This window comes from Choloepus didactylus, chromosome 8 (genome assembly GCF_015220235.1).
Source record: "Choloepus didactylus isolate mChoDid1 chromosome 8, mChoDid1.pri, whole genome shotgun sequence".
NCBI classification, from domain to species: Eukaryota; Metazoa; Chordata; class Mammalia; order Pilosa; family Megalonychidae; genus Choloepus; species Choloepus didactylus.
This window is the reverse complement of record NC_051314.1, coordinates 85,603,930-85,627,460: the sequence shown is the minus strand read 5'-3', so window position 1 is coordinate 85,627,460 and position 23,531 is coordinate 85,603,930. Positions and strand designations below refer to the sequence as shown.

The 23,531-nt window shown below is 55.0% G+C and overlaps 1 protein-coding gene across 1 annotated transcript in view; it reads right to left on the bottom strand.

The window, feature by feature from the left end:
- The window catches only part of FAIM2 (Fas apoptotic inhibitory molecule 2), a 33,376-nt gene extending 13,991 nt beyond the window's left edge, over positions 1-19,385 (bottom strand). The window contains exons 1-11 of the mRNA XM_037846796.1: positions 19,227-19,385; positions 16,406-16,601; positions 13,744-13,847; positions 13,302-13,366; positions 12,816-12,869; positions 7,274-7,324; positions 6,893-6,932; positions 6,346-6,383; positions 5,744-5,831; positions 5,420-5,515; positions 3,656-3,709 (exon numbers count right to left, since the gene is read on the bottom strand). Of these exons, the coding sequence (XP_037702724.1) occupies positions 3,656-3,709; positions 5,420-5,515; positions 5,744-5,831; positions 6,346-6,383; positions 6,893-6,932; positions 7,274-7,324; positions 12,816-12,869; positions 13,302-13,366; positions 13,744-13,847; positions 16,406-16,601; positions 19,227-19,241 (801 nt within the window). The 5' untranslated portion in view covers positions 19,242-19,385. The remainder of the gene's footprint in view (positions 1-3,655; positions 3,710-5,419; positions 5,516-5,743; positions 5,832-6,345; positions 6,384-6,892; positions 6,933-7,273; positions 7,325-12,815; positions 12,870-13,301; positions 13,367-13,743; positions 13,848-16,405; positions 16,602-19,226) is intronic.
- Between the last annotated feature and the right edge of the window lie 4,146 nt (positions 19,386-23,531).

Here is a 23,531-nt window from a genome sequence, read left to right as displayed (position 1 = left end):
ATGTCTCTGGGACACCTACTGTGTGCTAGCCACTGCTCTAGGTGCTTGGCGTTGAACCAGCCAGACAAAACTCCCTGCTCTCAAGAAACTTAAATTCTGCTGGAGGGAGACAAACAATAAACAAAGAGATCAGAAAAATACATAATGTGGAAAAGGATGAGAAGGGCCACAGAGAGAAATAAAGCAGGGAGGGGAGTTAGGGAGCAGTGTGTGTGTGTGTGCGTGTGCAAAGCCTGGAAGGAGGGAAGAGAGGGAGCTGCGAGCATATGAGGGAACAGCAGGTGCAAAGGCCCTGGGCTGGGAGTGCGCCTGGAGGGCTGAAGACCAGCGAGGAGGCCAGCGGGGCAGCAGCAGAGGGGGCTGGGGATGGGTGGGAGAAGGGGAGGTCAGCGAGGTACAGATGACCCAGGCCTTGAGGCCGTGGGAAGCGATTGCTGGATGCCAAGCAGAGGAATGAGCTGACCAAATTCATGTAACAGGATAACTCCAGCAGCTGTGCTGAGAATACGCTGGGGGGCAGTGCGGGCAGTGCAGGCGGAGGCCACCGCAGCCGTCCAGCTGGGAGCTGATGGTGACTCGGACCAGGGAGTAGCTGTGAAAGTGGAGAGACGTGGGCAGATTCTGGTTAGAAAGTGGAGCCAACGGCATTTGCTGCTGGGCCAGATGTGAGGCGTGAGAAAGGAGAGGAGCTGGTCACTAAGGCACTCGGCCCGCGTGACCAGAAGGATGGAGTTGCCATTTACTAGGATGTGGAAGGCCGTGGGAGGGACAGGCATTCAGGGAAAGCGCTGGGGCTTGGTTTTAGACTTGTTAGGTTTGAGATACCAACTAGAATTCCAAACGGGGATACTGGGTAGCCAATTGGAAATTCTAGTCTGGAATTCAAGGGAGAGATCCAGGCTAGAGATACCAGTTTTATGGTCACCCATCAAGGATGGTATTCAAAGCCATGAGGCTGACTGTGATCCCTTGGGGAGGGAGCATAGGAAGAGAAGAGTCTGATGGCCCTTGGGATCCCCAACGTTCAGAGATCTGGGTGCTGACGCAGTGTGATCAGGGAGGCAGGAGGGAAACCGGGAGCATGTGATAGCCTGGAAGCCAACTGAAGGAGAAGCTTCTGGGGGGAGGGAATGAGCAATTGTATCAAATGCTGCTGCAAGTCAAGTTAGATGAGGTCTGAGAATTGACCGCTAGAGTTAGCAACACAGAGGCCACTGGTGCTCTTGATGAGAGCATTTTAAAGAGAGTTCAAGAGAAAACTGGAGAGGAATTGCGAGGAGAGAAAGGAGGGAAGAAGAGAGAAGAGGAATTAGAGATTCTCTCATAAGGAGAGCAGAGAATGGAGCAGAAGCTGGGGGTGGGGGGCTGGGATATGCAGGTCAAGCATGTTTTCTTTCTTTTTTTTTTTTTTTTTTTTTTGTGGTGGGGAGGATCTTTTAGAAGGAAACACTGCCAAATGCAGGAGAGAGAGGCAGAATTGCTGGAATGATCCCAGCCTCTTCCCAAGGCCAAGCCAACAGAAATCATGTTCTTTGACAAGAAATCACAGGGACACTGGAAGTGGCAGAGGGGCTGGGCACAGGACACCTGGGTCCTGGTTCTAAATCTGCCCCTTTTATAGGTTGTGGGATTCTGAGCCAGCTCCTTAACACCCAGGGCTTCAGATGGGGAAAGCCCGTCAGTCATAATGTCAGCTCTGTTTCCCTGCCTGGATTGCGGTGGAGACACAATGAGGTAATAGGTGTGAAAGCACTTTGGAAAATGTAAAGGTTGGAACAGGTGGCTGGGATTATTTTTATTATTCTAATAATGCAAGGGCTTATTAGACAAATTTAAGGGATTACTGTTCATCTAGCCCTACTTCCCTCTGTCACTCACATACTTGCTGTGACCTGATTCACATGCAGCCAACTAAACTCCCTGACCCTCCTTTGCTGCTCGCTGTCCTCCCGCTCTTGGCTGGCCTGGTTTCCCCTGGTTTGACATCTCTTTTAACCCCGGGCAGAGGCCTCCCCGCTGAGGCCTCTGGACAGCTATCGCCCAGGCTCATTCTCTTGAACCCTGGCCCTCCTTTTTCTTTGCTCTGAGCCGAATTCCCCACTCCATTCTTCTACTTGATACTTTACTTTAGAAGGCATTGCCTGGAGGAAAGAGTACTGGTCTAGGAACCAAGGGAAGTTAGTGTCTTAGGGTGACCAACTGTCCTCGTCTGCCCAGGATGGAGGGGTTCCCCAGGAATGGGACTGTCAGTGCTAAACCCAGGAAAGTCCAGGGTGAACTGGGATGAGTTGGTCATTCCAGTTTTGACCAAAGCCACTGTTAGTTGATTTGCCATCATCTTGCTGGGAGACCTTGGACAAATCACTTAACTTCTTTAGAGTTTGATTTTCTCATCTGTAAAAGGAGGGGCTTGGAGTTTCACTAGGTGATCCCTTTTTAGTCCCATCCAATCCTCAAGTTCTGAGCCTAGAAGTCATTTATTCATTTCAAAATATTCACTGAGTGCCACTACGTGCCATGCAGAAAGGATGAATGGTGAACCTACCAACCTTCAGTCCTGGCTTGATCCCCATCCAAATCCCACAAAACCTCTGCTCACAGTTCTGACCCCCATTCTTTTCTCCATCTCTGCACCCCCAACCCAAGCCTCTGGAGCCTACGATTAAGCCTGGAACTCTGTCCAGACTTATTTGAGCCTCAGTTCCTTCCAATGAGGGAGAGGAGACTCTGGTTACTGCTCCCACATTGGAAGTTTACCTTGGATGACAGCTTGCCCACTTGGGTGGATCCTGGAGCAGTGTCACCGTCAGGGGTGTGGAGACCACCTGACCAAAGCTCCTGTGCTGGGCTGCTCCAGGGAGGTGTCTGTCACGGGTCTCCTCTTGTCCCCTGGGCATCTGCCCCCCGTCCACCCTGCCTCAATCCCCATCTAGCCGCCTCTGACTCCGAGTTGGGCTTGGAGCCAGACTGTCTAGCTTCCCAATTTGGCCCTAATATTTCCTAGGATGCTATGTGACCTTGAGCAAGTAACTTCATGTCTCTGAGCTTCAGTTTCTTCATCTTAATTTGCTGAGAGCAAATCAACATTTTTATGGTATCTAACAGATTTATGGTAAGGATTAAATACACATGGACAGTTTGCTTTGGGAGAACCAAGTGCTCCATAAGTATTAGCTATTATTGTTATTATCATTATAATCGTCATCATCAATTTTCTCAGCCTCCCAGGCTGAGAAAAACAACTTCAATCTAACCGTGTCTCTCTCTCTCACAGGACACTTGGAATCTCTCTTGCCCCAATGAAGCCTTTCCAGATTCCCTCTAGGAGAGCAACTACTTCCTTGGCCCACGTGGCCAGGACTCTCCCCCTCTCCCACCCCCACAGGAGGTGCTGACCCTCCCCAGGAGGGAGGGGTAACTGTGGCCCAGCTCCAGGTCTGCCTGAAGCTTCTATCCTGCTTCCTTTCTCCCTGCCGGGTCAGCTGGTGTATCTTGGAGACCAGACGGAATTCCCCCAAGGCAGCACTGAGCCCAGCCTGCCCGCAGGTGCTTCACAAGGGTTCAGGGAAAAGGACTAGGAGGGAGATAGGGATGCTGGAGAGGTCTAGGGAAATGGTCGGAAGACAAGGCCCCAAGAGGGCCAGGCCACACTCACCAACGTAAACACGCCTGCTCCCAGCACGGCATACACTGCATGAAGCCAGGGCACCTGCGGGGCAGAGGCAAATGGGCTTAGGGCCAGCGAGATAGGGTGGCGGGGCAGAGGGGCTGAGGGGCTGGGGGGAGGTCTCAGCCAGGAGAATAGGGTCTCTCTCTTGCCCAGCAACCCCCCCCCCCACCTTCCCTGGCTGTCTCTAGGAAGCCCCAGCACCGAGAGGGGTCTTTGAGCCTCTGAGAGCTATTCTGGGGGAGCCCCAGGCTGACAGAGATCATGGAGTCACTGGCAGGGAAAATCCCAGTGATCTGTCTGGGTGCTTCTCCCCACACACAGCCCCAGGCCCAGGCCGGAAGAGGATGACTCATGCTGTTAGGGCCTTGTCAAGCTCCCAGCTGCTCTCTGGCCCAAGGGTTGCTCCTGCTTCCCAGCCTGTGCTCATTCCTGCCCAGCACAGAGTTTGTTTGTCCCTCTGACAGGGAGCTCCCTGGCTCTGCCTATGGAGGCAAGGGGCTCAGATGGAAGGGGGCAAAGACTTGAACTCAGGGGTGTGGTGGGGGGTTGTCTGGGGTCCCTGCCAGCTGAACATGATGGGATCACCGGCAGAGGCTAGAAGAGCACCCCTTCCCTAACTCTGTTCTCCCCCAGGTCCAGGAGCTCCCCACTGTGTCTGGCAACCCTGCAAGAGGAACCACACCAGCCCGGCCCCGCAGAGGAGGGCCCTCCCCCAGAAGATTCCTGGAAACACCGGCATCTCATCGGCCTGACTCGGGTCAACAAAGGATTCTTTGAAGTTCTGGCGTCCCCTTCCTATAAGACTCCCCTCCCCCCATTCTAGATACACAGAGGGCCCCCAGGCCAGCTCCGGCCCCTCCCTTGGTCAACAGGATCTTGGGAAAAGCCAAGTAAATGCCAGAACCAATTCTGATGTCCTGGATTGAGAGCCAAATACCCTGGGGCTGGGGCTGAGGCTGGGCAGGACGGGGCAGGGGCAGAGGGGAGTGAGGAGTGCTGATCTCAGCCCTGGTAGAAAAAGGGTGGTGGGGGAGCACGTACCAAGGCCAGGGGACCTCAGCCCCAGCCCACTGGGTGCCTACCAGGGGTCCAATAGTGCCATCTCTTGGGTTCCCTAAGATTCAGACCTCAAGCCCCTCCTGGGATGCCCCCAATCTGTCCCCTTTCCTTCTGCAGTGGCCAGAGACTCCTGGGAATGGGTTCCTGAGCCCCGAGCAGTCCCAATCGGATTCCCCAGGGCAGGCTGGACACCTCTAAAAGAGCTGCTATTTGGCTGGCCCAGTGGATGCTCTGATGGAGTAGGGTATGCCCAGGGCCCTGCCGTCCCACCTCCCACCTCGTTGGCCAGGCAGCTTCAGCCTCTCTGGACTTGGCTGATTCCCCGAGAGCCCCAGGAGGCCCTTCTTCAGGCCCCATGGAGCCCCAGTGCTCCCTCCCCATCCAGGGTATAAATGCTCCACACCCTCCCCCGGCCTCACCTCCACCCTAGAGGGGAGGATGGGAAAGGTGAAGCCGGATGTAGTTGGTGGAGCCAGGCAGGTGGCCAGGCCTGCCAAGAAAAGCCGCCTTGTGTGCTCAGCTCTCGGGCTGCCCATACTGCCAGCATGCCCGGGGAAGGTGCCAGGAGGGGGCTGACAGGAGGGCAGCTGGGGGAGCTTTGGCTCTGGAACTTCCCTAGAGGGTGCAGAAGGCAATGGCAACCTCGGGTCCCATGGACTCTCTCACCCCTTCCCTAGTGGGTAGACTCACATATTGGAAGGGCAGGAGGATGGCCAGGATGAGTCCACTGAAGAAAAGTGTCATGAGCAGCACGAAGAGGACACCCTGGCAGGAGGTGAAGTCAAACTGCAGGGACAAGATGGGTGTCCATTGTGGCCCCACAGGCCTGCACAGGGTGGCCTGGCATTACCGAGGGACCGGAACAGGGCAGCCCGCAGGCCATGGTTTTGTGTTCCTCCTCAGAACCCAGAGTTCCTCCCCTTTCCCTTCCCCGGGTGGCTTGCCCAGATCCAATTCACCCCCTTTCCTCTCCCCAGCCCTCCACCCCACCTGCCCACAGGCCCCAGGGCTGACCTTGGTTTGGAAACTGAAGACGGTGACTGAGAGGCAGACAAGGGCCGTGATACCCAGGCACAGCAGCACAGATGTGGTGTTGTAGTAACTGCAGGACCACCAGGCCAGAAGGTCAGCTGCCTCCCCCAAGCCCCCATGCAAAGCCCAGCCCTCTCCTGCCAGGCCATGATCCCACCACCTCTGGCCCCAACCCTACACCCTTTCCTCCTGCTCTCTGCTTCCCTGGCCTTTCCACTGGGCCCTGCCCCTCCCCAACAAGCTTAGACTCAGAATCATGCTAGAAGGATCGTGAAGAGTAGAGAAGTCACCCAGGAATGGGGATGGGGGAAGTTTGTGCCAGTGCCTGGAGGTGATTTACATGGCACATGGTCCTGAGTCTGGGGTCTTTTAAGCAGCAGCTTGACAGGCTTCCCCTTGCTCTCCACCCCCCACCCCACCCCACCCCACTGCCCAGACAGAGTCACTCACTGTCCAGCTGAGAGCACGAGGTGAGGGCTCTAGGCCGATGTCCCCTGCCTGCCTGAACCCCCTCTGACCCAAATGCTCCCAGGAGGGGCTCCAAGCCCAGCCTACTGCCCTCCCCTCCCACCTGTTCCCTTTACCTGGACAACATCCCAGTGAGGTAGGCCATGGACAGTGTCTGAAAGGAGAAGCATGGTGAGAGAATGCTCCAGAAGCAGACTTTGGGGGCCCAGGCAACCTCAAGATCCAGCCCAGCCTCCACCCTTGCACGGACCCTCAACTCTGAGTCTGCTTCGCCCCTCCACACGCTTACTTTCAGGGCTCAGGCCTGGGTAAGGAGTGCCCCCACAGGCCTCAGGCCAGCTCTTTCTTCTTTCACATCCCCACTCTTTCCCCCTTTCTTAGACCCCCTTCCCCCTTTCTTCATTATCTATAGCTCTATGATGCCCCATATAAACCTCTTAAAAATGAAGAGACAAGTGGCTGGGGAGGGTGGCGGAGAAGACTAAGCCCATTTGGAAAGAGAGGGCAGAAATTTGCAGAAGTGGGGTGAAAATACCCCTCCCCCCCAGTGTCCTCACATTGGCTGTCCCCAACCCAGACTTCCTGGCCCTTGAAGCCTCCCTCCCACCCTCCTTCTTCCATCCCCACCCCTCTCTGTCCCCAGCCCACCCCCAGGTCACTTACAAAGACAGTCAGAAGAATCAAGTTCCAGGGGAAATGCCTCCTGCAAGGCAAGCCACGGAGTTCAGAGGGTAAGCGGGAGGTGCTGGCACAGGTGGGCCCTGCCGCTGGGAGGGGGTCTCTGCCTAAATCCACCCACACTCCTGGAGCCTCTTCCTTCAGCCCTATCCCCACGTCCTCCATCCACCTCCATCTCTTTGTCACTCTTCCCCCACCTCATGGGTGCCGTGTAAAGCAGGGAAGGGCAGGTCTGCTTGACAGAGGCCCAGAGAGGGACAGAGGCTCTCTCGGGTGCACAGCACACTGACAGCAGGCGGGGCTGGGCCACAACTTCCAAGCTCCTGTTCATGTTCCCACAAGTTGCTCTTCAAACCACCATCATACCTGGGTCCAGAACAGCAGGCCAGGGTCAGGTACGTTGCAAAGAACACAGCACTGTGAGATGGATGGATGGGGTGAGTGAGCCAGCCCCTCCTGTGGCCCTGCACCCAGCCCCCCTGCCCGTCCCACCCCGCAGCCAGGCAGGGTGACCAGGGGGATGGACTGAGCCTGCTTCTAGAACTGTGGAATCTTGGGTGTTGTGGGACAGCTGTCCCTGACCACCCAATCCAAAGTGGCCTCCCCAGGCACTATCTTATTACTTCAAATAAAAAGCTTGTATACAGTGCTTTCCATGTGCCAGGCACAGTTGTAAGTGCTTTACAAATACTAATTTAATCTTTGGCTCTCCATGAAGCATGCTCTTCACTTTACAGCTGAGGCACAGAGAAGTCAGGCAACTTGTCCATGGTCACACAGCCACCATGTGTCAGAAGCAGGATTTGAACCCAGGCACTCTGACCACAGTGTTGATGCTTGTAACTACTGCCCCACACTGCCTCACTCAGGCCCTTCACAGCCCTCATCTCTACCTGTAACTACCTTGTTAGTTACTTTATTGTTGGCCTACTCTATTGGACTGAAAGATCAGCAAGGACAGGGCCCTTGTCTGTCCTGCCAGGACTTGGCCCAGAGCAGGAAGTTCCTGCTGTGGAATGAATTGCTGGGTCAGGTGATGATGTCCAATGGGAGGACAGAGGATTTTCTGAGGGCAGTGGAGGTGGAGGCCAGTCTAGGAGGTAGGAGATGAGGGCGGAGGACCCAACGATGGGGCAAGTCCACACCTGCCCAGGTCAGTGCCTCCACCAGGGCAGGGCCTCCAGCCCCTGTGAGCCCTCAAGGTGGTGCTGCCATCCTTCCCCCTTGCCCTCCTCAGTTCCCTCAACCATCCCCCACAGCAGCAATTCCCCATTTTCCTCCCCCATCTGCAGACCTCCCTGGCCACCTCACTCTCCCAAACAGCCTGGCCTGATATGTCCCGGGAAGGTCGGAGGTGGTGAGATGGGGCTGCTTCAGCAACCTGCCTGCCAACTGCAAACTTCACGCAGTGCATCCGTCCTCCCACCCCAGGCCAGGGCCCCCAACCTGGGCTCTGGCTCCCACCCCCTCCACTGCCACGGCCACCCCTAATACCCTCAGCCTTTCCGCAGGTACACCTCCTCCCACCCAAACCTCCTCGGCTGTTTCCTATCTGTACCCAACATCTCCCCCGGCTCTAGCAATGGCCACTATCCCCTCTCACAAACCAGTTTCTTACAAGGCTTGTCTCTGCTCGCTGTGTCCTCTCCCCATCTCCTCCTCACTCCTCCATCCAACAATCCCAGTCTCAACCCCACTTGACAAGAGCTGGTTTTGCCACATCCCTGTGACCTCGTTGAGGCCAACTGACACTTGTCAGTCCTTACCTTATGTGACTTCTTAACAATATCTCATCACTCCTGCTGTTCTCCCTGGTTCCAAAATGACACACACTTGGTCCCCTCCAGCCTCCCTGGCCGCACCTTCTTGGTCTTCCAGGGCATCTCTATGCCTGGATCCCTCAACCCAGAGTCCTGTCTGGGCACTCCCCACTTCACACTCTTCCCAGGTGGGTGCCATGGGACACCTTTTATCAGGCAAATGCTCACAACTCACACACCCACGTTTCCCATCCAGACTTTTCTTCTCAACCCTGAATATCCAATGGCCTACTGGGCAGATATGGCTATTCAGAAACGTATCAAACGCAACAGGTTAGAAATGAACTCTGTCTTCGCTGCACCTTCTCCTGCACCCCCTATTGCAGAGACTGTCAGCTACCACTGAGTCATCAGCCGGAGACCTCAGCTCCACTCCGCCTTGCTTGCCTCTGCCTCCACCACAGCCGGTTAAATCCCCTGGACCTGCTGATCCTCCTGCCAAGCAGCTCTGAAAGCTGTCCTCTTTTCTCCATCCCTGCTACCACCCTTACAGGTCCCTCCGGGCCTCCGGCCTCCAGCCCTGCCTTTCATCCTTTGAGCCGCAGGGAGATCTGATCATGTGACTCCCCTGTTTAACAGGTCCCAAAGACCTGGCCATGTGCCCGCCCACCCCTGCAGACCCCTGACCACCCTCCACCCCTTCCACACAACCCTCCCAGCACAGCCACTCTGTACCCTCTCCACGCGCCCCTATGCCTTCCTCCACCTTGGAAAGGTTCAACGCCGGATGCCCACTCAGAGGGACTCCCTCTACACCCCACGGGCAAACCTCAACCAAAGCCGCACACCCCCCATTCCCTGCAGGCCTGCTCGCCTGGAGGGCCAGCCTGTGACATTCATTTTGTATTCTCACCAGCTAACCCGGGCCTGGCACCTCAGAGGTGCTCTCTATTGTTCTTTATCAGCTGAGTGAAATGTCAGCAGGGCATGAGGGGTTAAGATAAGCCTGTAGGATTTGGGGAGTAGAACCCCTCCATCTTAACCCTTTCCTTCTCCAGTGGTTCTCAAATAACGTGGAACTATTGTCACAGTGATCAGGGTTTTCTACTGGGATCTAGTGCTGGGGGCTGGAGCTACTGGACCTATGCAGGACAGTAGAACCCAAAATGCCAGTGGCCTCAGTTTAGAAACACTCCAGCATCTGCCCTCCTTCTGGTCTCATTTGAGTCACTGGTTGGTCACCTCAACAATAACAACATCCTTGTCTGTGTGTCTCCTGGGAGTGGTTCCCATCTTCCAGGCTAGACTAGAAGCTTCCTGAGCACAAGCACCCGGTCCCCTGTTCTCTCTGGTCAATAGCTCCTCCGCCCTCAAAACAGAAGGTCAGGAGGCAAGTCAGGGGACTGAGGAGAGCAGCGAGGGGCTGGGAGTGCAGGCTTTGGAGCTGGGCAAAGACGCATTCATGTCCCAGCGCTAGAACTACTATCGTGTGACCTGGGGCCAGTTCCTTGATGGCTGAGTCCCTCCTCCCCCATTTCCATACTGGTAAACCAGGAATAATGGGACTGACTTGCTGGGCTGTTGCCAGGACTGAATGAGATACTGCCTGTCAAGTGTCTCACACTTTTCCTGGTTTTGTATCTGATGCCCCACCCTTGCACCCTCCCACCCCTCAGCCCTCTCGCCTTCCCACCGCAGGGAGCCTTGCAGTGAAGTTCCTGCTGCCCCAGCTGCTGTGGCTCAGTGGGAACAATCCAACAATAAGGCAAGAACCCACTGAGGGAGATGACTAGGGGTTGGGGAGTGAGGCTGCCATCCCAGGGGGCAGAGAATGACTCACAGAAGAAGTGAGAGAAAGACTGACTTGCACGTCAGAACCTGAGCTCCAGGGACTGGGCCGGAGCCACCGCTGCTGACAGGCATCAGGACAGGGACTTGAGGCTCAGGTGAAGGCCCACCCAGTGTGCTCTCCCAACTTGGCCCGCCAGAGGACCCAGCCCTGGGCCCTGGGGAAGCAGCAAGCACAGAGGATAAGTGCACTGGCACTGCAATCCCAAAGACCTCAGTTGCAATCCTGGCTAGGCTGCTTTCAGGAAGCAATGACTTCTCTCTGAGCCTCATCTGTTTCCTCATCTGTAAAATGGGGACAATAATCCTACCTGCCTGGTTAGGGTTGTCGTAGAAAGGATGAAATGAGAAGTGCTTAGCACGGTGTTTTGCATACAGAAAAGAAGTTCTGCATACAGAAAAGAAGTTGTTTTGTTCTTATGGCTGCTATTGTTATTCTAAAAGGAAGAAACTAGGAATGAGCCCAGTGTGTGCAGAGGAGGTGAGCCCCACCAGGACCCAGACACTAAGGCAGACTCAGGGTCAGAAAGGATAGATCTGAGGGCAAGAGCCCCAGGCAGCCTTCCTGGAGGAAAAGGGCAGCACCCTGGTGGTGGAATTCACAGGCCAAGTCCACTTTTGACTCATCCCCAACCCGACTCCCTTGCCCTAAACCAGTAGGCTAGAGAGCAGCTCTGTTTTCTGCCTAGGAAGGCTGAGGAGGAGGGACTCGAGTTCTCACCATAGATTCTCGTGCACCACCACCATCTCCCAAATGGAGAGGACTCTGCTTCCACTTGCCGACCTGCTCATTCATGGGCTGGCCCCCTGCCACCTTCTGCTTAGGGCACGGAGTCCCACAGACGCTCCCACAGAAGGCCTGGGGACTCCACTGCTGAGTTCTTGGGTGCCCAAGGCTGCCAGGCAGTGCTGACGGGCCAGGAGCCATGCCAACCTGCCATGGGGGCTGGCCCAGGTGGCAGTCCCTGGGGGCTCATTAGCTTTACCACACAGTGCCTCCCAGCTCCCCAAGACACAGGCCTCTGTGCCTGCTCCGCAGACGGCTCCTCCATCCTGTACCCTAAGGAAGGATCTGGGTGTGAGTGACTTCTCCCCTGGAGCCCCCACCCTGATCAAGCCAGATCTGCTCTGAGGAGCCGCACAGGAGGGTCTCCTTCCCATTTGCCTTTGGCTGGCTTGTGCTAACTCTAGGCCTACTCTGAGACTGCTCAGGGTTCGGGACTGTCTCGGAGCTCTGGGCTGATCTCTTTAGGAACAGCTGCAGTGCAGGAGCTCCTCAGACAGCATTCAGAGCTTCTGCATCTAGGGCCCCCTGCTCTCCTACAGGTCCCAGGATTCCCCCACACGGAGCTTTCCAGCCCTCCTTCAGTCTACACCCAAAGCCATGCTCTCTCCCCCCAAAATGCCATCCCCTGTCCTCTTGGCCCATCTTTTGAGGTGCACGCCTGGTATGGACTGAGCGCTTGGGTATACAGGGTTCTCTCCTTCCCTACCCAGAAGCCCCAGCACAGGGCTGGGCTCACAGAGGCACTGTGGCAAGAGCAGCTCTGCTATGAGCCCCAGGGTAGTTCTGGCCTGGAATTATCCACGACCATCCCTGAATTGCCCAGACAGGGTGGGTCAGAATCACCTATACCTTCAAACCTCTACGTCCAAGTTATCTGCCATATTCCTTGAGGAGTACAGGAACAGCAAGTCAGGTGGCCCGAGAGCTGAAGTGAGCCAGCTGAACAGAGGGGTTTAGAGCTCAGGCTTTAACCTGAATCCTGTGTTCAGGCATGTCCCAGTTCCACCACTGACTAGCTGTGTGACCTTGGGCAAATTACTCAACCTTTCTGAGTCTCAATTTTCTGAGTTAATCATACCCAGATTTGAGAATCATATGCAGTACTGTACATTGAGCACATAGCACAATGCTCAGCCCTTATTAGGCACTCCATAAGTGGTAGCTATTATGATTAATAATTCATCAGCATTAATGATACCAATATTAATAAAGGAGCACCATTAGTGCTAGTGTGGGCCAAGGTGCTCTAGCCCTCTTCCCTCAGGGTCAGGTCTCTCCAGCCAGGGCCCCATTCCCAGCCTTCCCTCCTTGTGCAGACATCAGAACCTGCCCCCATCTCCCTCCCCTTCATATCTAAACACCCCAGAAGGGATACTTCTGAAGCCAGAAGAACTGGGGGGCATCTCTGGGATAGGGAGAGGCCATGGGCTTGGTTTCCATCAGTGGAGATCCCCCCACCCCTTGTCTCTGGCAGCTCTCTGGGGGGAGGCCTGGGGGACTGGGGTATACTCACTAGGACGCCCAATACCAGCCTGGGTTGGCCTGGACATAGTCCTTGACAGGGTCACTGTAGGGAAAAGAGAGGGGGAGAGCAGCAGAATTTACCCCAAGTCTCTATTTCTGGTTCAGCATTCACCCATGCCCTACACAGTTCCCAGGAAGAAAGCAGGGAACGCAGCCCCTGGAGGCTCAGGGAGTCCTGTCCTCAGTACCGGGCTGGGAAGGGAGGTGGATCTAAGAGGAGGGCCTGCCTCACACTTGCAGGCCCTCTAGGCACCCGTGCCTCCAGCCCCTGGGCACCCCACACTGGCCAGAGGACGCCTCGGCCCATGTGCATGCTCTAAGGTTCTTCCCCAGCATGGAGGTGTCCTTTCGGGCCTGCTGTCCAATTTCTTGATGCCCCATGCAGATCTCTTCAAGCAAACATGCCAAGAGAAGTCTGACCCATGCTTGGTCACGGCCACCCCTGAAAGGTGCTGGTCCACCATTGCTAACTCACCAGAAGGTAAAGAGAGCCACGACCCCCAAGGTCACCAGCAGCTGGATCAGTAGGATGGTATAGACCTGGGGGGTGGGAGAGGGTACTGCTCAGCTGGGGAAGTCCTGTGGGGCCAGTGAGGCTCAGGAAGACCCCAGCTTCCCAGTCACTCAATCTACTCTCCAGACCCACATTTGGAGTCCTCCACCCTCCTTCCTGGGGGTCACTGGAATGGACCCAGCATGGAATAGGAGAAAAGACACTCTATAGTTTAGGTTACAGGAAAGCACAGAGGACTGGAGTGAGACCCCAGGAAGCACTTCCCAAGAGGTGCTATCAGCTGGGATCACAAGAGAGGATGCGAGGGATGGCCTCTGCAGAGGGAAAGGGCCAGACCAGGGGCCTCTTGAGGGCTCCCCTTATCCAGTCCCCCAAACCTGGAATGTTGGGGAGAGGCAATTACCTTTCTGATGAAGACTCGGCGAACCTTCTGGTCGTCCCAACTGAAGGTGGTGAAGAGATGGTGGTCTCCAGTGGAGAAATCATTATCATAGTTGGAGTTGCCACCTGGGGTGGGGACAGGAGGAGAACCATGAAGAGCTCCCCATATGTATACTGTCCCCAAGGGTCACTGCTCAGAGCTGCCTTTTGGTCAAAATGGCTCTCTGGATCTGCTGCGGCCCTCGTCTCCAGCACCATTTGCAAGCCCCCATCCTACCTCATACCCTTCTCTTTCCAGTCGCTTCTTACTTTTCATGCCCTAAGTATTGTGAATGAAGTGACATCTCCCCTCCTCCTGCCCCCACTCTGACTGGGGCTCCTTGGGGGCCAAGCCCTGCCATATAAGCATAATCCTTCCATCCTGTCATCTTGTGTGTCCTGCCCCACTTCTATGGACACTCTGACTCCTTTGTGGTGTAAGCCAAGGATCAGAGAGGGACAGCCACCCTCCCTGCCACCCAGCACATCCCAGGGCCTGTTCTGAGGCCCTTGGGGCGGGGACTAGGTGGATGTGGAGATGCAGGCAGAAGGTGTACCTGATGGAGCCCCAGCTGGAATCAGGGTGAGGAGGGAGGACTGGGAAGGAAATTAAAACCAGGAGGAGGGTAAGAGGTGGGAGTGTGGGGTGGTGATGAAGGTCGGGGACCTGGTCCCAGAACTCAGGCTTTTGGAAGAGCACTGGCTCCACAGTCAGACATGGCTCCAAGCCCACGGATGTGGGCTCAGTGGTCTGATCCCTCCTACCAGGTCCCCATGACCACCCCACCCCTCCCTGCCCCACAGCAACAGCCTCCTTCTTGGTCTTTCAAAACAAGCAAAGCTGACAATGGCCCTACCCTGCTTAGAGCTCTTCAATGGCCCCCACTGGCCTTTACTCAAGTTCTAAGTTCTTTAACAAGGCCTCCACGGCCTTGCACGAGCAGGGCCCTCCAGCCCCACTGCTCATTACTCCCTCCCACTTTTTCTCCAGCCTCCGTATATTTTTTCAGCCATGTGCTCTCTTGCTTCTGGGCCTCTGGGCGTTCTAGTCCTTCAGCCTTGAAGATTCTTTCCCCCTTTGCACCAGGCTAATTCCTGCCCATCATTCAGGACTCAGTGTGGTTACCCCTTCCTCCAGGAAGCCTTCCCTGATCATCAGATGAGTTAGGTGAGCTGCCCAAGCCTCTATCACTGTATCAGTTTCACTGTGTTGTAGTCATCCATTTACTTGTCTAAACAGTCAGTCTGTGGGAGCAGAAATCACAACAGGCCTTGCAAATCAGGGTATCCCCAGAAGTTAGCTCAGTGCAGTCGCTGCCTGGCACACGCTTAGTAAATGTTTGTCAAACACTGACTGAGAGTAAGCATTCCTTGGAAGACACTCCTTAATGCAGCCAGTACTGGCAACCAAGATATGCGAAGTGAGGAAGGGGGAGAGACATAGACCCTTTAGCAGCTTGGGGCCTGGAGACCCCCAGCCTCTTATCCTTCACTTCTCCCTCCTGTTCCACCTACATCCCCTTTGCCAAAAGCCCAAGCAGCCAGGCCACAGGGCGGGAGAAAAGGAGAGGGAAAGCAGTCTTTTGGGTCTCTGGGGGCAGGGAGAAGGACACCCATAATTGCCAGACCTCTGTCCACCTTCTAGTAGGTCACGTTGGGATAGGTCTGCAGCTGAGGAGGGTAGTGGTGAGAGCTGTGGACCACGGTGGACACTTCCTATGAGCAGAGGCTCTCTCTGGAGCATTGTCCCTGAGCTCCCTTCTAGAATCCTGCTGTGGGTGCAGGTGGAGGGCTTGGTAAGGTGGGGGGAGGGGAAGTTTGAGGGACTGCAAAGGAGGGTGAAGGGGCTGAGGAGGATTGAAGAGGAGGCCCTTCTTGGGGGCTGGTGGGGAGCTGCTTGCTCCTAGCCCTGAGGTTAAGCAACCCAACAGATGAGCTCCCACCAAATGAGTTCCTATTGGCTGGGATTTCTGATCAGCAAGGAGCTCACCTCAGCCTAAGTCTGCCTACGAATTATGTCTGGCTGTGAGGGACACAGGGGTCTCTGGCTGGTATCCACATACCTCTCCCACTTCTTGCCCTCTTGCCCCTAGCAAAGGCCTGCGAAAGAGAAGAGGGAACAAGGAGACTGACCAGAGGAGGTGGGATCTAGTCCACTAAGATTTCAGACCAGCCAATGTGTAAACATTACAAACCCACTCACAGGGGAGGCCCTGGGAGCCAGCCCAGCCAGGACCTTGGCCACTACAGCCTCACACTGCCCCTTCCTTAGTTCAATCTAACCTCTTTCCCACCCTTTCCCTGAATCCCTTTCTCCTAGGAGAAAGGAGAGCCTTTCGATACTAGCCCCTAGTTTTTCTTCCCCCATCCATCCTTTCCATTTGCCCCAGCTCAGTGACTTGAAAAGATCCCTTCTCCCCCATCCAAGGGTATCCTGACTGCAGACATCGTATCACCCCCTTTTCATGGAGTCCTTCTTGATCTACCCTCAGAACAGTCCTCCAAATCCTAAGCCTCTGATAGCAGAGCCTTGTGGAACAACCACACAGTACATCTCCTCTGGGCAACTTCCTCCTCCCCAGGTTTTTCCATCTGGTCCCACCATTCCCCCGGGCACTCTGGCCTCCAGGAGGTGAGAGACTTACTGGGGTCCACATAGGCCCAGCTGGGGTGGAGGGGCACGGCCGTAGGGGCTGGGGGAAAGGCCCCTGCTTTCAGCCCCTCCCTGGAGGTGGCCTCCTCATAGGAGGGTGGGGCCGAAGGCACTGCCAGAGCCTCCTTCTTCTCGCCATTCGCCTGCTGCTGCCCCTCGGTCCCAGGGGCCTTGTTAGCCATGGAGATCTGTGGGGGAGAGGTAGAGAGAGACAGTCACCAGGGAAAGGGGGCCTTCTCGCCCCTCCTTATCAGACTTTCATTTCCTGGAACTTCAATGGATATTTTCTCACCTGCACTAGGAGGGTGGGGTGCAGACAAGAATCTCCCTGTTTTATAGATGGGAGAATTGAGCCCTAGGATGGTCAAGACTGGCCAGAGACACACAGTGTAGCTGAAATAAGTACTGAGGAAGGAGAAAATCCTTTGGCATGCCCAATATGAGCACTGGGGGGTTCTCACCAGAGCCTGGACTGGATCTGTTTGGTTCCGCTGTTTCCATGGGGCCTAGGCAAGGGCCTGGCACAGAGCAGACCCTCAAAACTCCTATCAAATGGGAGGTCCTCTCATTTAACCTCCCTGCTACCTCACTAGTTGTATTTTAACCCCTGCTTTAAAATGAGAGAACTGAGGATTGGAGAGAAGTGACTTGGCCAAGGTCACAGAGCCACGCATGGCCTGCTGGGCTGCAGAGAGCCCAGGCACCTTCCACTGCGGCTGGCCTCCTTCTACTGGGCTGGAGAAGACATGGGAGGTGGGTGGGGCGAGCAGGGGGCAGGCAGGGAGGGGGAGACGAGAGGAAATAAGGAGGAAAAGGGGCCTTAGGATGGAGGAAGGGCAAGAGGCCCATTTCCGGCCTCAGCCTACCCAAACCTCAGCCGTCTCCCCAAACCAGAACAGAATCACAGAATGTCACTGCTGTAAAGGGACCCTGGTGGGGGGCATCTAGTCCAGCCTCTTCCTTCGTTCTACAGATGAAGAAACTGAGGCGCAGAGAGCAATGTGCCAATGGCAGGTCGAAAACTCAAAGTCCATCTCCACTCAGATGCACTCCTGCACCACAGTGTATGCTTGGTTTTGGTGCAAGGATATGACCTGTGGGTGCCTGGATGATGCAGCCAGGGGAGAGCTTGGGGTGAAAGGGGGTGGGGGGGCCTGAGAGAGCAACCAAAGGACAGAGCCTTGGGAAATAGGATTTAGGTCCGATTCCCAAAAGTACATGTTAAACCTGAAGGGCTGCTGAGGAAGGCCCCAGAGTTCCTTCTCTGCTGGCGATTCTAGCTGAGGCAGCCCAGAGATGGTCAGACACCAGAAGATCTCTGGTTCCCATCTAATCCTATGGACCTTTGAACTGGAGGAGACTTTTTCACCCCCTAGAAAGCCTGTGAGCTGGCCAGCAAGCTGGGGGCGAGGCACTGAGGAGGCAGGGGTAATTGCATTCACCCCAAGACAGGAAGCAGCCCTGGTGGACGTGGGCCTGGAGGTGGAGGTGGAGGTGGAGGGAGAGATTCAATAGAGGGGCCTGTGCTTCAGCTCCACCACAGGATCACTCCCCAGGCCTCCTGGGGGAAGGGACTTGGGGCCCAGGTCTGTGGGAATGGGGCCCCCCCGGCTCCTCCGCTTCCCTTCACTCCCCAGTCCCCTTTATCACCCAAACCAGAAGGGTCACGCCCAGGAAACTCCATCCCAGACCCCTGGAACCAGGGCCCACCCAGCCCCAGGGCTCATGCCTGAGAAAAGGATTGTCCCTTCTAACTTCAGCCCTGTCCAAACCTGGTGCTCCTCACCAGCCCCCTACCCTGCCCCTCAGGGACCCACAGCCTCCTGCTCCCCAGCCCCCCACATCCGGCATTCCCAAGTGAGGTATGACCAACGGCAGGAGGTGGATTCACCGAATGACATCATCTTGAGGCCTGTTGAGCTTAAAAACAGGGAGAGGAGGGTCTGATGACCCAGCGAAGGATGCCATTGGTTCTTGGGTTTATTCTGGAGAAACGAAATGGGGGGTGGGGGGTATAGGTCCCTCTCCTGGTTTCTCTGCCCAATCCTTATTATACATAAACAGTGGCCAGAGGACGCCCCCCCGCCCCCACTCCTTTGCCCAGGCCCTGGTGGTTGTATAATGCCACAGGCTGTTGATGTTACATAACCCCATTAGGTCAGCCAAGTCTCTGTCCAAGCCCCTCCCCTAAAATTCAGGTCTGAAACTGGATAAAAAGGGAGGACATTTTATCCAGTCCCATCCATTCCCATGCCTCAGACAAAAACAACACAAAAATCAGAGCATCCTGATGCAGGGTTGCCATAGCAACCCCCAAGCAGGGATGTATCCAGATGTGGAATAGCCATGGGGACTTAGGTAGGGGCTGTTTCTGTGGAGGGTGCAAAAGATGAGAATGAAATGGTTGGGTTTGGGATAGGAGAGCTGGATCACAGGGGGATGCCCAATAAGCACTGTGCCAGCTCAGCCTGGCACACGCATGCACGCACACACACACACACACACACACACACACACACACACACAGATCACCCAGGCTGACTCTTTGAGGGGGCCTCGTCACCTATGAAGGGTCCTGGGATGCCAAAGCATGGGGTGGGACGGAGACAGGGGTAGGGCCTGAAGGAGAAGCGAGCCTGGTGGGTGGGAGGAGCCCATACCCATTCCTTGAAACGGCCCCTTTTTGGTCCTGTGACTTCATCAAGAACCACAGAGGACCCTTTACACAAGAGCCGACGGAGGACACTTCTAGTGCTCCAGGGAGCTTGCTTGGGATGACAGGAAAGGGGGGAGTCCGGGGGAGATGCCCGTACCTTTCCCTGGGTCATCCTGCCGTCTCTCAGGGAGGAAGGGGTCCCGGAGGCAGGGGCGGCCGCTTGGGTCACCGCAGCCTGCCTGCGTCTCCTCTTTCCTCCGCGTGGGTTCTAGCAACATCCACCGCAGCCGGGCCGGGCGGGCGGGACCGTACCATCGGGCGCCGGGAGCGGGGGCGCGGGGGGCGGGCCTGGAGGATGCTGCTGGGGACGCTGCGGCTTCGAGCGCGCGGGGGGAGGAGGTGCGCGCCGGCCCCCTCCTCCCCGCTCCCCCCATGGCCACCCTCGCTCCCCGGGGACAAAGGAGCGTCGCGCTGTAGAGCAGCCCAAGTGGACGGGTCCGCGGGGGCCGGAGGAGGCGCGGGTGTCTCGGTGACACCGGATCAGCCGAGACCGCTTGCTCGGTAACCAGAGCAGGGTGTCAGGGTCCTAGCTCTCCCTCATCTCTGCGGATAACAGGCTCCATCCACGCCTCTGCCGTTTTTAAAGCTCTCTTTGGATGCAGCCCTGGTTTCCCTCTCCATCTCCATCTCCCTCACCATCTTCATTTCATCATCCACTGGATAGTGAGAAAAGCCCCGGACGTCTTGTCTACCCTGCCAGGCTCCTAACAGGGCCCCTGGGCCTTTAAGTGCTTATGGGTCTTTGGGCAAGCCCAGTAGGCACCTCTTCTTTGCCTTTTTCTCACCTGTGAAATGGGAGCCTTAAGCCTCTCGCTACCTTGTCTCCCAGAGACATGAGATGGGAAGATTTGGCTTCTGTTTTTTTCACCCTGAGGGTCCTTCTGGAGAGTCTTCTAGCTCTGCCTCAAAGCCTCTCCACCTGCTGCCTGACTCTCTTTTCCTGCCTCCAATCTCAGCCTCCATCAACCCTGTCTCCATCTCCCTCCTCCTCCCCTTTCCCCATTTCAGAACTTGTTCCATCACTTTCCCCAGCCTCGTCCTTGGACTTAGCCATCACCACGGCCCATTTTCCCACAGCTGCCACAATGTCACTGTGGGGTTTGCAATCTCAAGAGCTGTACCCCAGTCCTAACTTAGTCACCCACTGGCTGTGTGACCTTAGCAAGGCCCGTAACCTCTCTGGGCTGCAGAATCCTCCTATGAAAAGAAGGATAACCACAGAGCACTATCCATCCTAAATTTATCGTAAGACACACAGGTTACAGTGGTGAAAGCACTTTGAAAACCACCAAGTTCTGCAAGCATGTGAGTTGTAGTTTTTATTAACCAAAGAATCTCCGACCAGGGTGTCTTGGGCTGCACCAGGGGACCAGAGGTGAGGACTCAAAGATCTGCCCAAGAGAAAGATCTGAACTTCCTTGGATGGGATGAGAAACCATCACTTGGTGCAAGCGGGAGCTATACAATTACCTTCTGCTTTCCTGTCATCTCCCGGTTAGAGCCATCTAAGGACTGGTGAGAAAGCTAGGCCCTGGATGGGTGGGTAAATGATTTAAGTCTTTAGTCTATTTCTACTTCCTTGCCCACCCCCACTCCATAACCACCTACTTACCCCCCATACATACCTAAACCTGGGCCTCCCTGTCCAGCGGTTCTCTTGGTCCCCACAAGCCAAGCCCCTCCCTGTCTCCTCTGGCCTTCGTCCACCCCAGTGCTCATCTCCCTGACTCGCTTTCTCTTCTCTGCCCCTCACACACCAACACTCACCCTGTCCACCTGCTTCTGTCTCACCTTCCCCTCTCTCTCCTCCTCAGCCCTGCTCCTTGATCTCTTCTCCGGCAAGCCGCTCCCAGGCCCCAGCATCACTGCTCAAGCTCTGCCCGGCTGTTCCAGGTTCTAGTCGCCTCCTTCCTCTCTGCATCTGTATTCTGGATGCAGAGAGGAAGGGGGCTCAAGTTCCACCTCCTCCAGGAAGCCTCCTTGGTCTCCTGTCACATGCACTGTGGTGTTTTCCCCCATTAGACTCCTAATATGTCCTGTCTGTAGCAGTCTTTGTGTCTGTAGAACTGAGTACAGTGCCAGGCTTGTAGCAAGCACTCAATAAATTGTAGCTATTACTCTTACCCAAACATGTGGCTTTATGCAGAGCCTATCCTTAGGTCAGCATTTTCATGTGTTTGAGAATCCCGCCTGTTCCTTCCTGTCCTCATTCACTCTGATCCAGCTACACAGACCTCTTGGCTATTCCTTGCCTGGGCCAAGCATGCTTCTAACTTAGGGTCTTTGCACTTGTTGGGTCCTCTGGCTAGAATAACCACCAGATCCCTGTATGGCTCACTCCCTCACTCACTTCACATAACCTCTTCAGGGAGTTCTCCCTGATCCTATACAAAGTAGCAGTGCCCCCAGCTTACCCTCACCTGGCACATTGGACCCAGCTTTATTTTTCTCCATTATCACCTCTGACATGTTTTTTGTTTAGCTTATCATCCCTCTCTTTCTCTCTGGTATATTAGCTCCATGAGGTCAGGAATTTGTACCTATGTCACTGCTCTACACCCATGGCCTAAACTAGTGCCAGACACTGATGTAGTAAGTGCTCAATAAATATTTGGATGAATAAGGTGCAAATTATATGATATTTTGATATTCCTCAGACATTTGACATTGTCAGTGCTGTGGTATTTCGTGGATGTCGGACTTTATTACCTTGACCTTACTTGTATTGCCCTCATTTTGTGGTCTTAAGACACTACCCAGATTTTGGACCGTTTGTGTAACACTGCTGTAGCATCTGGAAGTGGTTAGTTATGGTGAGCAAAAGCACAGCCTACAGGTCAGACAGCCTTGGTTATGCGCCACTTCCTCTACTTAAAAGCCGTATCACTCTGGACAAGTTCGTTCCCTGCTTAGAGCCTCAGTTTCCTTATTTGTAAAATGGGGGCTAGTGGTAATACCAACTTCCCAGGATTGTAGAGAGGATTAAATGATGATCTATGTAAAGTGTTAAACACAGTGCCCAGCACATAATAAGCTCTCTCGGTGTTAGCTATTAGTATCAGCCTTAAGGGTTCCACAAAGATTGTTTAATGAAGTAATTAATTTCCACCCTCATACGGCAGCTTGGTTACACAGTTTTTCGTTGGTTCTTTCATCCATCACGCCTGTTCTGTGTGTCTCTGTGGGCTCCACTGTAGCAGAAGCTTTGGTGGTTCAAAGAGGAACCAGACACGCAGCCCCTCTGAGGTCCTGCAGAGCTCACCCCGTGCAGGAAGGGAGTGGGCAGTGCTGGGGGGCAGGGGGGTTCGCGGTGGGCAGCCACAGGTAGGAAGGCTAGAGGTGGGGGGTGGGGGGTACCTGAGGGGAGTCGGGAACAGTAAGGGGTTCCCCCAAGGGAGCTGGGGATGGATTGCTGGGGTCACATCTTTGAATCCTCAGCCAGAGGATGGCTTGATTCTCTTAGTATGAGGTGGGGCAAGGGCATGGTTCAAGGATTTTTGAGCAGGGGAATGACATTTTCAAAGCCATACTTCAGAAAGACCAAACTGCTCTAGTAATTTTTGTCATTACAGTGTTTTCCTAAATGAAAAAGGAAGACAGATTAGTCTGAGAGCAGCATGTGGAAGGGATGCAAAGGGGGAGAGATTGAAGGGGCAGTGAGGAGTGTGTGATCTGTGACAGCAGTTCAGAGTGGACACTGGAGCCAGCTGTCTGGACTCAAATCCCAGTCCTGGGCAAGACACTTACCTCCTTTGGGCCTGAGTTTCCTTGTCTGAAAACTGATGGATGGGAGAACTAAGTGAGTTAACATTGTGAACCACTTAGAATGATGCCAAACATATGATGAGTGCCCTAGAAGTGTTTGGTAATTAAAAACAAAAACAAATGATCCAGAGACAGAAAAGTTGGAGAGAACCAGATAGGACTTGGGAAGAGGCTAAATGTGGGATAAAGGGAGGGGAGTCCGAAGGGACAGAGGTTTGGAGGCTGAGTCCCTGGGAGAACGATACAATTATTAAAAAAGGAAGAAGGAGTTGATGTGTTGAGGTGGGGTCAGATTGAGTTTGAGGTGCCCGGGGGATGCCCAGGTGATGTCCCTGAGCAGTTAGCTAGGGGTTTCTGGTGTTGCAGAGAGTGGCTGCCCAGGGCCTCCTGTTGCACAGCTCCAGGCAACCCCATGCACGTTGCATTCTGTGGGAATGCCACTTCCTTTCCCGCCCCAGAACCCAACTCCTGGGCTGGCCTTGGAGGTTAGGGACAACTTGGTCATTAGCATGTGCACACTGGCTGAACTACAGGAGTAAGCAAGGACATGCCTGGATTGTGGGGCCAAGGAGAGAAGTGGGGGGAGGGCAGACCCGGGAGGCCCTTGGGAGGCGGGGACAGAAGTTCTTTTCTCCCT